The 17,361-nt window shown below is 34.8% G+C and overlaps 2 protein-coding genes across 6 annotated transcripts in view; one reads left to right on the forward strand and one right to left on the reverse strand.

The window, feature by feature from the left end:
* Positions 1-10,978, forward strand: part of LOC121317247 (ras-related protein ORAB-1-like) — a 25,346-nt gene extending 14,368 nt beyond the window's left edge. The window contains exons 2-6 of the mRNA XM_041252961.1: positions 3,316-3,388; positions 3,638-3,733; positions 5,931-6,026; positions 6,567-6,698; positions 9,725-10,978. Coding sequence (XP_041108895.1) covers positions 3,316-3,388; positions 3,638-3,733; positions 5,931-6,026; positions 6,567-6,698; positions 9,725-9,922 — 595 coding nt within the window. The 3' untranslated portion in view covers positions 9,923-10,978. The remainder of the gene's footprint in view (positions 1-3,315; positions 3,389-3,637; positions 3,734-5,930; positions 6,027-6,566; positions 6,699-9,724) is intronic.
* Positions 7,253-17,361, reverse strand: part of LOC121317245 (centrosomal protein of 68 kDa-like) — a 22,697-nt gene continuing 12,588 nt past the window's right edge. The window contains exons 6-8 of one of the 5 annotated variants that reach the window (XM_041252959.1): positions 16,967-17,127; positions 16,199-16,259; positions 7,549-7,634 (exon numbers count right to left, since the gene is read on the reverse strand). In XM_041252959.1, coding sequence (XP_041108893.1) covers positions 16,233-16,259; positions 16,967-17,127 — 188 coding nt within the window. In that variant the 3' untranslated portion in view covers positions 7,549-7,634; positions 16,199-16,232. Of the gene's footprint in view, positions 7,635-15,423; positions 16,062-16,198; positions 16,260-16,954; positions 17,128-17,361 lie in introns of those variants that run through there. The other 4 variants (XM_041252960.1, XM_041252957.1, XM_041252956.1 and 1 more) reach the window with 4 other exon arrangements.

A 17,361-nucleotide genomic window follows, 5' to 3' on the forward strand; every position in this document is an offset into this window, starting at 1 on the left:
ACTACGTACTGAAGTGCTGTTGGTACTACTCGTTACTGCGACATGGCAGTTTTTATATATAAACAACTAAGCAACCAACTGCACCACTAAGCCAAAAGTGAAGTATTTAAGTCAAATACATTTTTTTCATAAAGAAAAACAATTAGACAGATATAGTGGAAGAGAGTTAATCTGACCATGAAACACATGTCGGTTACCCAGACTTGCAGATAAAACAGCAGCTTTATTGTTGTGAATTCAACATTTAGTTACCCTCGTATCCATTCTCGCAGTAATAGTTCGCAAGATAGCAGGTGTTTGTCTGCTGCTTTGACTGCAGCGAAAAAGATGCACCGATGGATACCCAGGTACGCCACATGGAAGCTGGACAACGGGATCGAATTGTCTAACGTTTTGCTTTGGGATACAATGTGTTCAGGTCAGAAATGCCATTCATAATCTTTACAGGACTTGTTTGTATCAGCAGTAAAATTGGCACTGACATGGGAGAGGCTACAAGCAACAACGTTATGAGAACGGTTATTTTTTATCATGGTTATGGTTTGAATATTGTTTATTAGGATTAGTGTACGTTTTAGCATTGCCGTACCGTATGGTAACAGCTCGGTTGCGGGTTCGCTTGTAAAACGAGCATCATTTGTACATGTACATTTTCAAATCTTGAATACCTTATTTTCATTTTCTGGCAAACATGCCAATGTGTACCTGTTAAATGGCTGAAACAATACAATAACGCATAATCAAAGGCTTCCCTTAGCCACTTTTTATATATTTGAGACGTGGGCTTTCTTGTTACCGTACACATAACTAAAAATACGGAAATGAAAAACCATCATTGAAGAATGTGTGCAAGCTAAAGTGTTTTTTTTCTTTCCCTTTCGTTTTTTTTTCAGGACTGAGTCTGTTTGTGTTCATAATGCAGTTTGCAAGTGCACTCGGCTCGTTTATAGGGTGTGTGAAGGCAGATTTAAAGATGGCAGCTATTGATGTATTGCGCCTTTTTTTTTTTTTTTTAAATGTAACCTGTTTTAGATTCTTACATATTGCTGTGGAAGAAAGCACTGGGGGAGCACTTCACTAATTTAATGAATACATTTCTTGAATGCCTACAGTAGGAGAATGCAGTTTATGAAATTCTGCACTGTCCTCCTAATGTCAGCATTAAACAAAATAATTTGAGAAGATTGAATATAGTTTACTATTTTGAGTTTTTTAGAGTTCAGGAAGATTTTGGTGTCTGACCAAAGTTTCTACCAGAGCTTCAATTTCTTGCACTGTCCGTGTGGTTTAGGATTACCAGATTTCCACAGTGAAAAACGGGGATGTGTTTTTTTTTGTTTTTTTTTGTTTTGTTTTACTGACACTGTAGCAACTCTGAAGCCAAAAATAACAATATATAAAATAACACAATAATAGTTTAAAAATTAAACATCGGGTGAATTTATTCCAGATGATAACTCATTATTTTGAGTTGTCTCATCAAAACGTGTTAAATGTACAAAAAGCCAGATTAAAAAAAAAAAAAAAAAATGGATCAGTTAATACCATTTAAACTTATGGTATACACACAATCAGAATGGTTAAACAAATACTCCATAAGATTGTTTGTTTTATTTTTGAATGGCTAAGCAAGGAGTTTTGTACCAGTAAAAATACTACCTCAGTGGCCCAAGGGGCCAGTAGTATAAAATCTAAATGTAGTCCTGGGTGACCTGAGGAACCTTACAGTACTTAATAAAAGTTTTGATGTTTGGGCAAATTACAAGTCATTGTTTCACCTGAGAGATTGCAATGACATAATACACATTTATTCTGATAAGCAGTCATGTGCACTGATCAACTTTTTTTTTTTTATTCTCTTAAAATAAATACAATTATAGTTCTATTATCAGTAATAAGGGAAATAAAAACCTACCTGATCATTTTAGTTCATGTGATAGTATCTGCTTGTATCCACTCGTGTGTTGACTTTTATAAATGTTGTAAAACTGTATTGCTGTTAATAAGTTCACGTGTCATGTCTTGTTTCTGCATGCTACTGAAAATGTCTCCGCCCTTTAAAAATTAAATGCCTGTCTCAGTGACATCACACAAAAAAAACAATCAGGCAGTGAAACTCAATCCCTCCCCTCTCCAACAAGCTGTACTGCAAAGTATGGTGGCTCAGAAAGTTAAAGAAACAAAGTGCTTTTTATCGTGTTTACCCGATCACGAGCCCAGAATGACAATTCAGTATGATTCATGTTTACACTGTCACGGCACTGTCAAGGGTTAACAAAACAAACAAGTTGCGCCTCCCCTTGAACAACCTCATAGTTTGAGAATCCCTTGTTAAGCCTTCTAATATTGATATTAAAAGCTACTAGGCCTATTACTAATACAGCCTCTGTAATGGAGTGTTTAGCTGTTAGTGTTTATATTAACAAATGTGTTCTACTTGTGTTGCCTTTTGTGTTAACGTCAACCACAAAATTGAACTAATTTGCCTGGTTTCCCAGTGGAATGTGTGTTCTTTTACACGAGGCTAGTACAGCCAGCTTGGTGAAGTGTAGTAGATATGTTAACAAAACATACATCACACACACAAATCACACTTCATTCTCGTTCTTTTTTTTCAAATATATTGAGCAGTCTGTTCAGCTCAGCAAACATCATAGTGTTTTATGCAACAATTGATTGTTTAAAAAATGGGAGAATACTTGCATGTAATTTGGGAAGGTCCCATTAAACTCACTCAGTATAACTGCTGAATCTGGATATTCCAGGAAGGGCTGCCAATAGATTTTCTGGTTAACTGCAGGATAGTGCTCATGACTCTGTTTTCTCATTTTGCAGCTGCTTAACCTGAATATCTTGTTACTGCGGGCTGGACTGTCAACAAAGCTTTTGTCCAAGTCAGTGATGTGGGAATATATCCCATGTGTTTTTGCAAAGCAGACCGTTCCTAATCCAGCTACAAACTCATGGGCTCTTTCAGTCTTATATTTCTTAATGGTATCGTTGCAGCTTGCGCAATTTAAGTCATCTTCGATTCAGATGATATTGGGTTTGTTGAATGAGTCCATAGAGAAAACACAGCACTCCAAATTATACTAACACCCATAATTTCCCAGGTATGAGGTCAGAGTTTTGAATAAAAACTCAACCTTAAACATGTTTCTCATTTAACACTTCAGTGAGCTGAGTAGCATAAAGATATAGGCAGGCATGTCATGTTAGAAGGACTTCTGTGATCCATCGTATTGGTGTGTTAAACAGAACCCTTACCCCAGAAACACTGGAAATGTTTTCATAGCCTCCATTCTTTTTTTTCAGTGATTATTTATTCAAGCTGCTTCTGATTGGTGACTCCGGTGTGGGAAAGTCTTGCCTCCTTCTTCGGTTTGCAGTAAGTCTGCTAACTTGACTTTGTGTTCTGTCCCTGAAAGATGGGCTGAATCTGCTTTAGTCATAACATTTATGGTTAAACTGACAAAATATTTTAAATTATATAAATTGTTTACTTATTTTTTCCAATTTAGAAAACTTATATAAAGTGTGTTACTGTATTTGTCTACTGCATTTGCCTCATTTGAATAATAATAATTGTGTGTAATATATACACACAAACATCTCATTTGTCTATCTTTCCATACAGGATGATACATACACAGAAAGCTACATTAGCACAATTGGCGTGGACTTTAAAATAAGAACTATAGAATTAGATGGAAAGACGATCAAACTTCAAATTGTAAGTAGATTCTTAATGACCGCTCCGTTTGTGTTTTTAAATTAATGATTCTTATCTTGGGTAATGCTGAACTTCACAGTGGATTATCCCATTTGTTCCAGTTGAAGTGGTGTCTAAACCTGACAATTAATAACTCTTTGTACAATTTTGGCTTTTTGTAGTAATGTAATCTATTAAGTCACATTTACTGTCTGCTGCCTATTTAAATGTCATATATTGAAGATTTTTTAAATGAATTAATGTTTAAGAATGCAGATCATGGAAAAAGATCATGAGCTGCATTTGAAGAAAACTAATGTCAGAAGTGCAAAGTAAAGGATATCCAGGAAAAAGGAATACAAGATTTCTGTTAAGATTTTCACTTGTAGCAACAGCATAGTAGTGATCACTGTGACTTGTACAGAAGGCTGCACTTTAACGGTCAGATTGTTACCTCCTGTATATCCTGAGAACAACAACCAGTTTAAAAACTTGATAATTGCTAAGTGTTTGCTATTTTGCAGCTGGTTAATCCTCATGCTGTGAATGTATCTTGCAGTGACCCACTTTTTTACAGGACTGGTACCTTTTGAGCTGAGCTATTGAAGGCTAAAGCATTTTTTTTTTTGTATTTTTGGAATCTAGTGCCCAAATTTCATTAAACTATTCATGGTCATTTGTTATGAGAACATTTTACATGCTATGGATGTGGGTCATAGTGACCTACTCTTTCATGGTATCTACAGTTGCAGACAAAAGTATTGGCACCCTACACTTAATAAGAATTCAAGAAAACATGGTAAATACAAGCATTTATGAACATTAGCCACCAATTATTATGATGACCAAAATACACAATTTCTAGTAGCACTTAAGCAATTTCAAATTTGTTAAATGTAAATGTGCTAATACTTTTTTTCATTAAGTCTGTAAAAATGTAATAGAACTAATTCCATATGTTAATTGAAATCCATTACAAAGTAACTAAGCTGCATTATAAAGTCAGTAGCCAGAAAAAAATAAGTAATTATTTCCAACATGTGTTGAAGAAGGTGGTTTTGACAACACAGCAGGTGATGATCAAGGCACACTACAAAGGAAATGGCTACAGAATAGAATCAAAGAAATATGGAATACTAAAATCCATAATCGGAGCAATAATCAAGTAGTACTACAGGACACATTCAACTGAAACACTTGAAGTGGACGTCCAAAGAAAATTGCAGGTAGGAGAATCGTCAAAGCAGCTAAAAAAATAAAATAAAATCCAAGATTAACAACCAAGGACTTTAAAGAAAGATTTAGAAGCATCGGGGCTCAGTAGTGCACAGAAGACTTCATTCGTGTAGACCTTGCTGCACACCACTTTTAAAGAAAATCTACAATTTGCAATATGAAATGTTCTGGTGTGAGTCTAAAATATAACTTTTCCCCAAAAATGTACCATATGTTTGGAGAAAAAAGGGGAAAGCCTTCAATGAAGAAAACCTTACACCTACAGTTAAACATGGAGATGGTTCGATCATGATATGGGGGTGCTTTGTCAGTTCAGGGACTGGAGACATTCATTTGATACAGGGCTGCATTTATTGAATCTTCAAAGTACAATGATACCATCTGCTCGTACCCTGATTGGCAGAACGTTTATCTTCCAACACAACAACGACCCAAAACATCGGTTAAGTCAGCTGGAATTATTGAAGAAAACTAAGAAGTTCTGGAATGGCTTTTGCAATCACCAGATCAAAATCCAATAGAAATGCTTTGAACTGATCTCAAAAAAGCTGTAACCAAGCATTGTGTAGCCAATCTTTCTGAGCTGAAGGAAATATGCAAGACAGAATGGGCCCAGATTTCACTAACAAGATGTCACACACTGGTTAAGAATTATCATAAACGCCTGAAAGACATACTAAAAGCAAGGGGTGCAAATACTGAACAAATACTTTAAATTAAATACTTTATTTGTTTTAGTTTATAAATTGTGTAATTTGCTTTTTGTTTTATTAAAGTGGTTTTCAGAATGCTTGTCTTTTAATCTGTTACCTTTTATTATGGTATAGTAAGGTAGGATGCCAATACTTTTGTCTGCGACTGTATACCTAATTTGTCACATATCCCTGTATTTGTGTGTTAGTGACATTTCTTCAATTCTGTTTAACTTGGCAACTTTGAAATCCTACATTTTTGCAGAGCCCTAATTCTTGTGTTTTTGTAGTGGGACACAGCAGGGCAGGAAAGGTTCCGAACGATCACATCCAGTTACTACAGAGGAGCGCATGGCATTATAGTTGTTTATGATGTTACAGACCAAGTAAGTTGGAGAAAATATTATCTTAAATGTATGTTAAGCTTGTTTTTGTTTATTTTTTTTGCCTTTTTGAATAGTTTGTTGATAGATAGAAAGCAAAGTTTTAGGGGTAAAATGGTTGAAATTAAATATATTTAGCATGGATACAGTAAAGAAAAGGTTCTCCTAAAAAAAAAAAAAAAAAAAAAACATTTTCCTGGCAAAACAAATGTGATTTCTGTCTTGCTGTAAATTCAGAATCAACCTTTTGATTTAATGTTTTTCAGGCTGCTCTTTGAAAATTGAAGCAGATTAGTCTCAAGAATAATGCAAGCCTACTGTGATTTTTGGAGGGTTTCATGCTGTTCCATGATAACGTGTTTGTTGCTTTAAATATTAATATGTTTCTCTGTTAGAAAATTATGAATATAAGCCATTGAAGCCACTTACATCCATAGCTGAACTGTACTGTAACATTGCCATATGCCCATTTTGTATTGTTACATTCAACAATGATCTATTTTATAAGTATTATGTATTTAAAAAAAGAACTTTTTTTTGTAGGAGTCTTTCAACAACGTTAAACAGTGGCTACAGGAGATTGACCGTTATGCCAGTGAAAATGTTAACAAGTTATTGGTAGGGAACAAATGTGACCTAACTACAAAGAAGGTTGTGGACTACACAACGGCAAAGGTATGGGCGGACTGTTACTATATTGATTGTATATAATGTGGATTTAAACTATTTAATTTAATGTCAGTTGCATTAGAATTCAGTGACCACCTGCTTCGGAGAGCATTGGTTACTATAGTAATCGTAAATTCCTTTACAATTATGAACTGGTTGGTGTTTTAACTAGAATATTCTAAGGGCAGTTCTATGTGAAAGGAGGAATCGATAAATTAAATTCCCTTATACGGTGAAACTTTGATACAAGGTACTGCCTTGGGATCTAAACCTAGTACAGTACTAATTGAATAATGTACATATACAGTGTATGTAGTATAAAGTTTTATTACAGAATAAACAATATAAAACAATGTAACATGTAAATAGTACTGTACAAGATTATACAGAATGTAACATTCTGTATTTTAATTTATTACAGTAATTCTGTTGCCTTGGATAAAGACGGTCAGCCAATTATAAAAAATAACAAAAAACATGTAATATACTGAATAATACTGTAATGTGATTAGTCAAAATAAACATATTAATACAAAAATACAATACAGTAATAACAAATTATAAAAATAACTCATAATAAAAATATACAAGTCAATAAACATTACCATACAAACTGTCAGTTCAGGTACAGTAGAGTAATCCTTGCCTGTACGCAAAGTCTTTTAGGCCACATTAGCATTTTAGAACAGAGTTAAAGGTTCAAAACCCATTTAAAAGTGCTTTTTAAATCGATTTGCATCCACACTAAACACGGTTCATAACTGAGTTCAGCAACCAAGTTTAAAACCTACTCGGTAGGTAGTCTCGAACTCTGTTGTCGGCATAACTGGGTTAGATAAACTAGTTTAATTGTATTCTGGATGTGAACTGTGTTCCAGTCTGGTTACACAGTATCCTCCGATATCCCCGAGTGCTTTGCGGTAGTATGTTGGCGTAATCCCCCTGGTTACATGAGACAAGAATAAAGAAAAGACAAAAGACATTGGTACAGTCAGATATGCTAATGTACTGTAGTACACAAAACTTAATGTGTCCAATACAGTTTTTAAATTCTTAGATCACATTACATATTAGCAAGTTACAGGTCTTTATTTCGACTCCTAATTCAATTTAAAGAATGTCTTATCCGCCCAATTTTCCCTTTGTGCAAATGCCCGTCTAATTTATTTACTGTGGCATGGGCATTCCCCCCCCCCCCCATACAAATTCCCCTTTTGATTACTTAGATTACTTTCTCGTAGCTCCTCCGTTCTGCTCCCGTGTTCAATGAAAATAATAAACAACATTTATGAAGGGGGGAAAAAGAAAGAAGAATGTGTATACATTACAGTGGTTTCTGGGATACAATCATCCAGCGAACTGTTTTTGTTTTTTTTCAACAGCTGGGTTAAACTAACCCAGTTTCATTACGGCAATCTGGACACTAACACTGAGCTAGGGTTCAAGTAAATCGGTTTGAACTCGGTTGTTGATTTTTCTTTTTGCTCTACTATGAATAAGACTGCTGCTTTTTAAACTTGAGTTCTTTTACTCGTCACTTTTAAGATTTCTGTAATAATGTAGTTTGTCCTTCAGTGAGTGACGATCGTTGTTTAGCGCTGGCCATGATAATACTACTACATAAATTACAGTAATAGAGAGTAAGGTCAAGTTCAAACAGCAAGAAGTAGGCCTACGAGTATGCAATATGCACAGCACAGACCACTGCGTGCCATCGCGGTGCATGCATAATAACAGGAAGTATGCACTATCAGAGTATGTAATAAAAGGAACATTTAAACAGGCTTTCATACGGTTGTATTCTGATCCATGATACTGGTTCTTTATGTCAGTGTGTACATTATATCCCAGGTACGTTGTATCACCTTTACAGTAATGTGAACGTCTTTCATTTAGAAAAATGTTACACATACAAAATGATGGTAATTAATATTGGGTAAAATTTTACTGGAATTATTTTCTTGGCTCTTAGTTGTAGAAAAAAGTATTGGCATCCTACACTTAATATAATAGTTCTAGAAAGCATGTTAAATATGAGCATTTAGTGAACATAAGCCACTAATTAATATGACAAAGACCAAAATACACCATTTCTGGTAGTTTACAAATAAATAAAAAAGCACTTAAGCAATTTCAATTATTTGTTCATGGCAAAAGTCTTGACACGCCTGCTTTAGTATTTCATGTGTCTCTTGTTTTTATTATGGCTTTCAGATGTTTATGATAATTCTTAACCAGTATGTTACATCTTGTTGGTGACATCTGGGCCCGTTCTGCCTTGCATATTTCCTTCAGCTCAGACAGACTGGATACACAATGCTTGGCTACAGAATGTATTTTCATCACATGAATGTCACCAGTCCCCGAACTGCTAAAAAAAAAAAAAAAACAAACACATCATGATCGAACCACCTCAATGTTTAACTGTAGGTACTTTCCCCCTTTTTTTTTCTCCAAACATTCTGTGGTCCATTTTTGGGGACAAGTTATATTTTAGACTCATCAGACCAGAGAATTTTGTTAAAGAATGCTTCACATTCCTGTTCATAATTTCTTGGCAAATTTTAGACCAGTCTACATCTACACATCTCTTCTGTATCCTTTGTACAGTTCTTTCCTACACTCTTATGCCCGATACTTATAAATATTTCTTTAAGCCCCTGGCTTTTAATCTGATTTTTTTTCTTTTTTTGCTGTATTTTGGTTTTTGTGATACTAATTGGTGGCCAATGTTCACTTAACGTTTGCATTTAACACGTTTTCTTGAATTATCTTCTATTAAGTGCAGGGTGCCAGTACTTTTGTCTGTGACTCTTCTTTTGGGGGGAGGGCTGGGGTGGAATGCAGTATGACAAATTAGTTCCTGCCAGTAGGGGAAAATGTTGTGCTAATAAGGGATAAGCCTTGATGGGCCAAGTGGCCTTTTCTCGTTCTCAAACTGTTCTTTTGTTCTTAATTCTGTTAATGGCAAGTGAACTAAATTCTTTTAACATTACACATTGTTTACGTTGTGCTTGATTGTCTGTTTCTAGGAATTTGCAGACTCTCTCGGAATTCCATTTTTGGAAACTAGTGCAAAGAATGCAACAAATGTAGAACAAGCCTTCATGACAATGGCTGCGGAGATTAAAAAACGAATGGGCCCAGGAGCTACAGCTGGTGGATCAGAGAAGTCCAATGTTAAAATCCAGAGCACTCCAGTCAAGCCTTCTTCTGGAGGCTGCTGCTAAGGTCCTCTTCGTCATCTTTCCCATAAATCTATGATGTAATAAGCCCAAGTGTAAGAAAAGTTGCCTGAAATGTACTATATGTGGCCGCACTACTACAAATTCTTCAAACAAGGTCAGCAATTCAACAGTCAATCCCTGGCTGTTTTTATCCCCACAATTCAAGACCGCTAACTTCATTTTCAGAATTTTTAAACCTTTGTGTGCTGGTTTATAAATAATGTGTGTAAATCTCATTGCTTTACTTTACTACAGGACAGTTCTGTGGTTGGTTTAAATAAAGTTTTTTGTTTTGATGTTTATATTGGCATGTTTAGCTGTCCAGTTAGGTCCTCCTCTGAAGATGAAGTTCAGCCATTTGCGCAACCAACAGCACAACAGTGTTTCACTGTCTATGGCATCAATAGCGTTTAGTGAAATATGTTATATATGTAAGATCTGATTTGCTAGTCCTTCTGTAGAGAAAGAAGTGGAATAAATTACATTATATAATTAGCAGTTTAACTTCATAATCTCTGCATATAATTTGTGGCTGCAGACTATTGTAATTTGTTGCACAATCTGTAACATTAAACAACTGAAGAAATGTTTAATAAATATTGTACTTATTGGAATTACTATACCAGACTGTATGATGAAACCAATGGTTTGTAGAATACATTTTTTTTTTTTTTTTTTTTTTTTTTTTTTTTTTTTTAATTTATTCTACATTTATATGGCAAATATATATTGTACCAGTAATTTAGATTCTGTTTTGCGATCGGCTTTCACCTGTGGACGCCTGATTACAAGTAGCAATGTCAGAATTGCTCTTATAAAACACTATTTATTATTTTATTTTTTTTTTCATTATAAAGGCAACTGAATTAAGTTTTAATTGAGCTGGAACATACTAAGAGCTAGGCTTTGTTAGTTTCTGAGCACTCTATCAAACTTGAATATTGCATGTAGATTAACATGGGTTCATTTGCTATAATAAATGTATTGGAGCAGCTGGTCTTCAACTAGTTTAAAATCCCTATTAACTGTATATGTAATAAAGGAAAATATGAATGTGGACTTTTTCTATTGTCCCTCAGAGCTCAGGGTATTTTTTAATTTGCACGTCCCTCAATAAATGATTATTCAGTCCAGTTATATCTTAGCAGGAAGGGAATATCAACCTGTCTTCATTATCCCTTGATATTTGCAGACAGTAAGATAATAATGTGCTGGCATTTGAAATGTAGGACTTCAGAAAAATCTTTCAATTAACCCATTTCCTGTTTACATTTGTGAATTTGTTGTTCTTATTAACCCCAACGTGTACACAGTGGTGTCAGATTTTCTTCCCTCGGCTCTGAGATGGCAGTATCAAGCATCCTGGTTCCCTCTAGTGAAACTTCCACAAGATGAGGGGGAGGCAATTTGAAAATGTTAAATGGTAAAATCATTGCCCAATTTAAATTATACACATTATTCATTTGATGGTTTATTTTGTTGAAATGATTACACAAATAAGTTATTTTCATTTAAGAGCTTTAACAATTTCATACTAGCTATAGTACTATATATAAAGATAAGCCCGTGTACTGTGAAGCAAATAAATCCATTACAGTGAAAACATGACAAGTATCTAAGATCATTATAAACCTATTAATGCAGTAGCTGTATGTTAAGATTTTAGTGTATTACACGTGTATTAACTTATAAATAAGATCAAATTTAATCAAGACGTTTGTACAAGTGGTCTAGATTATAAAGAGTAGATAACTTTAGATAACCAAATACATTTTAAAAGGTTTTGCATTCCATTGGCTTTCATCTTGCTGGACTAGAGTCTTGTAGTCTACCATCAGCCTCTAACAGGAATTTTAGGTGTAAATGTTAATGGTTCTGCGCTAAAAGCAACCCATTTTGACATTGCATTGTATTCTTTTTTTTTTAAAGATCAAGTTACATGACCCATAACCTTAAACACTAAAGTCAAGGCAAAAGCATGAAGAAATGTATTGCTCTGCCTTTGTGTGGGCTGCAAATCAAAGATATCTCTCCAGTGATTTTTTTTTTTTTAATAATTTTTTTTGTGTGTATCTCGCTTTTCTATTTTACTATGTGTATCTCATTACTGTTATACTCACTATGCAATAAGAAAGGTTCCTTGCTTTCTGATTTAACACAACCTGTTTCATACATTACAGACTTAAAAGGAAGCCTAACTGCTGGTACCATAGATTACACCAGTCAAGGCTAAATTACTATAAGGCCATATATAGTATACAACCTCAAATTACAAAAAATAAATGAACAGGTAACATTCATGTACTTTTTGAATGAGGATTTGCTGTATTCATGAAATGTAACGGACATATGAATGTATTTCAAGAAAACATGTTTGGTGTGTGACATAAGGCATCCTAGTTTACTTGGGTTATTGTCAAGTATTTCATTTTGTTTATCCATCTAAAATCCCCTTGATATTAAGCCTGAATTTCTGTTAATATCACTGCATTTTTCAGGTTGCTCAGTAATACTGTAAGCCTTCAAGTAAAACTGCATTTCCAGTCTTTCATCAGTTCACAATTACAGCATTGTAGAGACAACATTAAACAAGTATTTTACAGTACCAGTACAAAGCATCGGTTACATGACGTATCAAGTTAGTGGAAGAGAGGTTTAGAACACAAATGGCACTTACACAAATTATTACAATCTTTACTGAAAAAAGTCACGTAAGACAAAAAGAAAAACAGAAACAATTCAATTGTTGGTGTTACCAGAAAGGCTAGGATATTAGATCATGTCAATAAAAAGAAAAAAGCTGCTTGGTGAAAATCATTTAATACAGTGCTGACTAAATATTGTGTGTGCCATGTGACATGCACAGCTGTGAATGCAAGTTTTATTGTAAAGTCTGCACTTGTGGTAAGATGTATTTAATAATTTTGCAGAAGTACATTACTTACATTGTTTAAATGAATTTTTCTTTAAATAAGTTAATTATTTTAGTAGCATTTCCTTAAAAAAAGCAACAGCTGAGAAACTAAATTATTTATTCTTAAAATCAATGGTCTGAATCTGTCCATCTTTTTATTTTTTTTAAATAATTTCTCAAAATGTGTTTAGCCTTTACTAATTCTCCTAAATCTAAATGATTTGGTTGTGTTCCTGTATTTGTGTAACGTTGCATACTAATATACACTGCCTTTCCACTTTATTTGGGCCTACCTACCTTATTGGATTTGGCATTGCCATGAATGACTTTTTCAGCATTATAAAGGTACAGAAATAGCACAATTTCAAAGTCTACCATAAATGAGAAAAGGCAAAGATCTAACAGCATTTGATGAAATGAGTGGGTGCACATAGTGCTACAGTAGCAAGGACAGTCATGGTGGTAGGCTGCTCTTAGACATCAGGCATGAGAATGCATCAGCAATTGCAAACAAAGGTACTGTATCAAGGTTGTGAAAAGGGCAAATGGCTGCCCAACTTGACATTAGGTACATGTCCAGGCAGTATATACAGACGTGCTCAAATTTGTTGGTACCCTTACAGCTTATTGAAATAATGCTTCATTCCTCCTGAAAAGTGATGAAATTAAAAGCTATTTTATCACGTAAACTTGCACACCTTTGATAAGTCATAGAATAAAGCAAAGAAGCTGTGAAAAGAGATGAATTATTGCTTATCTACAAAGATATTCTAAAATGCCCTGGACACATTTGTTGGTACCCCTTACAAAAGATAATAAATAATTGGATTATAGTGATATTTCAAACTAATTTGTTTCTTTAATTAGTATCACACATCTATCCAATCTTGTAATCAGTCATTCAGCCTATTTAAATTGAGAAATGTAGTCACTGTGCTATTTGGTATCATTGTGTGCACCACACTGAACATGGACCAGAGAAAGCAAAGGAGAGAGTTGTCTGAGGAGATCAGAAAGAAAGACAAGCATGGTAAAGGTAAAGGTTACAAGACCATCTCCAAGCAGCTTGATGTTCCTGTGACAACAGTTGCAAATATTATTAAATAGTTTAAGGTCCATTGAACTGTAGGCAACCTCCCTGGGTGTGGCCGCAAGAGGAAAATAGACCCCAGATTGAACAGAAGGATAGTGCAAATATTTTAAAAAGTACCAAGGATAACTGTCAAAGAGATACAAGCTGAACTCCAAGGTAAAGGTACATCAGTTTCTGATTGAACCATCTGTTGCTTTTTGAGCAAAAGTGGGCTCCATGGAAGAAGACCCAGGAGGACTCCACTTTTGAAAGAAAAACAAAGGCAGACTGGAATTTGCTAAAATGCATATTGACAAGCCACAATCCTTCTGGGAGAATGTCCTTTGGACAGATGAGTCAAAACTGGAGCTTTTTGGCAAGTCACATCAGCTCTTATGTTCACAGACGAAAAAATGAAGCTTTCAAAGAAAAGCACACCATGCCTACAGTGAAACATGGAGGAGACTCGGTTATGTTTTGGGGCTGCTTTGCTGCGCCTTGAATCCGTGCAGGGCACAATGAAATCTCAAGACTATCAAGGCATTCTGGAGCGAAATGTACTGCCCAGTGTCAGAAAGCTCTGTCTCAGTCGCAAGTCATGGGTCCTCCAACAGGATAATGACCCAAAACACACAGCTAAAAGCACCCAAGAATGGATAAGAACAAAACATTGGACTATTCTGAAGTGGCCTTCTATGAGTCCTGATCTGAATCCTATCGAACATCTATGGAAAGAGCTGAAACGTGTAGTCTGGAGAAGCAACCCATCAAACCTGAGACAGCTGGAGCAGTTTGTTCAGGAAGAGTGGGCCAAACTACCTCATTGAGAGCTACAGAAAATGTTTGATTGCAGTGATTGCCTCTAAAGATTGTGCAACAAAATATTAGGTTAGTGGTCCCATCTTTTTTGTCCATGCCATTTTCATTTGTTTTATTATTTACAATATTATGTTAAAAAAAAATCCATATCAAAATCTGATTTCTGTTAAATATGGAATAAACAATGGTGGATGCCAATTACTTTTGTCAGTTTCAAGTTATTTCAGAGAAAATTGTACATTCTTCGTTTTTTGTGGAGGGGTACCAACAAATTTGAGCATGTCTGTATATATATACCATATACAATTGAGCGCTAATATACTCCAACATATATATTATTGAATTTGTAATGCTTTATTAAATCACTTCTGCACTTCTAAATGATGTGGCTTAGGGGGATGTAAGTTGGCTGTAGCACGGTGACTAATTCTGCACGCTCGACATTATGTCCCTATTCTATTGCACACATTAATCAAACTTCCAGACAAAGAAGGGTCTGCAGCAAAACATAGCCCTGGTGATAACAACTTTACAATTATTTACAAGTACAGTGGCAGCAAAATTAAAATGTAATCCTAAAGTATGGTCTGAGCAGTCATTTATGAAAGAAATTAAGTTATAAAACAAAAATATTCCAGAAAAAAAAAAGCGCAAACCAAAAAAAATGTACCCACATTCTGCTACAACTGTTTAAAATACCACACCTGTAACTTTTCTTTTTATTGTTAACATCCAACTTTTTACACTAGTAATTCAAAGCTCTTTTCAAAATGCCTACTCTGGGGTTTGAGAGCTTTCCTATAAATCATGCAAAAAAATAAAATAAAAAAAAAATCTTAACATGTGCTCTAGTTTTCTGTTCCATATCACATCATGGATCGTTATTGCTTACCTGTTTGACAATGCGGGCAATAATCCTTCCTTATACTGTCCGTGCACTACAGCAGACATTTGAAAAGAGCTTTCAAAAGTTGTCAGGAAAAATTACAGCCACATTATTTAAACTGTTGTAGCACATATTACGCTTTTTTTTTTTTTGGAACCCTGCTGCTTACTCTTTAAATTAAATGTTCATAGTGTAGAAGTGCCAATAAAAACTAATCATATTGAAATTCCAATATATTCTAATACAGCAGATTCAACAATAGCATGTTAAGCATTATATTATTGCACAGCACAAAGGAAATACATTATATTGATGCCACAAAAAAGGTACCATTTATGGGTACAATTACATAACCACTGAAATGCAGTGTTGACGTTATGTTGACTGAGGTAATGTATCTTCATATTTCTTGATCTTGTTCCACAAATCCACTTTCATTCAGCTGCTGACTCTTAATATATATAAAAAAATGAAGTATGTTTTGAGGAAGTGACACTTCATACCAGAACATCAAAGCACACATGAATCCTTCATTGCTACACAGACACAAGACAGAAAAACATTCTTTTGTTTGTTTCTGTTACTGACCTTTATGAAATATCTTTCCCATAGGAAACTCAAGCTATATACGCTTCAAGAAGACTTGTTTCTGGTTGGAAGAAAAGATACATAAAAGCTACAAGGGAAATCTTATCAGAACAACGAAGGACTTTAGTCTTCGCTGGTATGACAACTCAGTTAGTGCCTTCAGGCTTATGTAGAATCCATTTCAACAAGAAACAGTCGAATGCAATTTTATGTTTCTTTAACATTACTACTTATTCTACCATTGAGTGTTCTTTCAGGAATCCAACAGTATAATTCAAAGCTGGTAAAAGCGACTGGTTTGTACCACTAGGTGGACTCTTGGGCTGTAACAGGAAAAGTGGATGGCTTCAACACCAGAGACGTTAAGATGAATTCCTTCAGGTCTAGAGTTTACTTTTAGCACTGCTTAAGAATACCAGTGGCACAGCAACTGTGAACATCAGTTGTAGAATTGAAAAATGTGACTGATATTAATGAGAGTGTGATAATAACCCAAGTGATGATATTAGGAGATTGTCTCAATTGACTTCACTTATACTATTAATATAAATATTTCAACTCTAAATGACCAAGTGGAATCATTCAGTTAATATACAGGGTCCAAAGATCACTATAAAATGTTAATCTGATTTCCCCTAGGAAAAAAAAAAAAGAGACTTTGCTTATTTAAAACTAAAATTACAATGGTATTCTGTCCACTTGATGTGTGCAATATGACTGGGCTCGAGTTAAGCTAAATCATTCTGAAATGGTTACCTTCATTTTTACCTGATTTGAATCCACAGTGGAATCACCACTTAGGTCAGACTTTGTCAGCATCTCATCTTGCATGATATCCATAGCGGTCAGTATCGAGGAGTACAAGTGTTCTGCATGCTTGTCCAGGGCCTCCGACTGCTTTTCAATCAATCCCAGAGTTTCCTTTAGAACTAACCGCAAAGTCAGAGTTAGAATAACCACTGCTATTAGTTGCTAACAGCAGGGATTTCAGCTGAAGCAAATAGCATCAAATGGTTTGAGTACTTTGTAGATTCAATTTCTGAAAACAGTTTTACTGATGCTTTATGTATGAACTGTCATGACAGATGACTGCATAACTTATTCTGGTAATCAATTTGAATACGTAAGGACTCTTTGTTACCAAATCCTACTCCCATGTATTT

The sequence above is a fragment of the Polyodon spathula genome, chromosome 6 (assembly GCF_017654505.1).
Source record: "Polyodon spathula isolate WHYD16114869_AA chromosome 6, ASM1765450v1, whole genome shotgun sequence".
Taxonomy (NCBI): Eukaryota; Metazoa; Chordata; class Actinopteri; order Acipenseriformes; family Polyodontidae; genus Polyodon; species Polyodon spathula.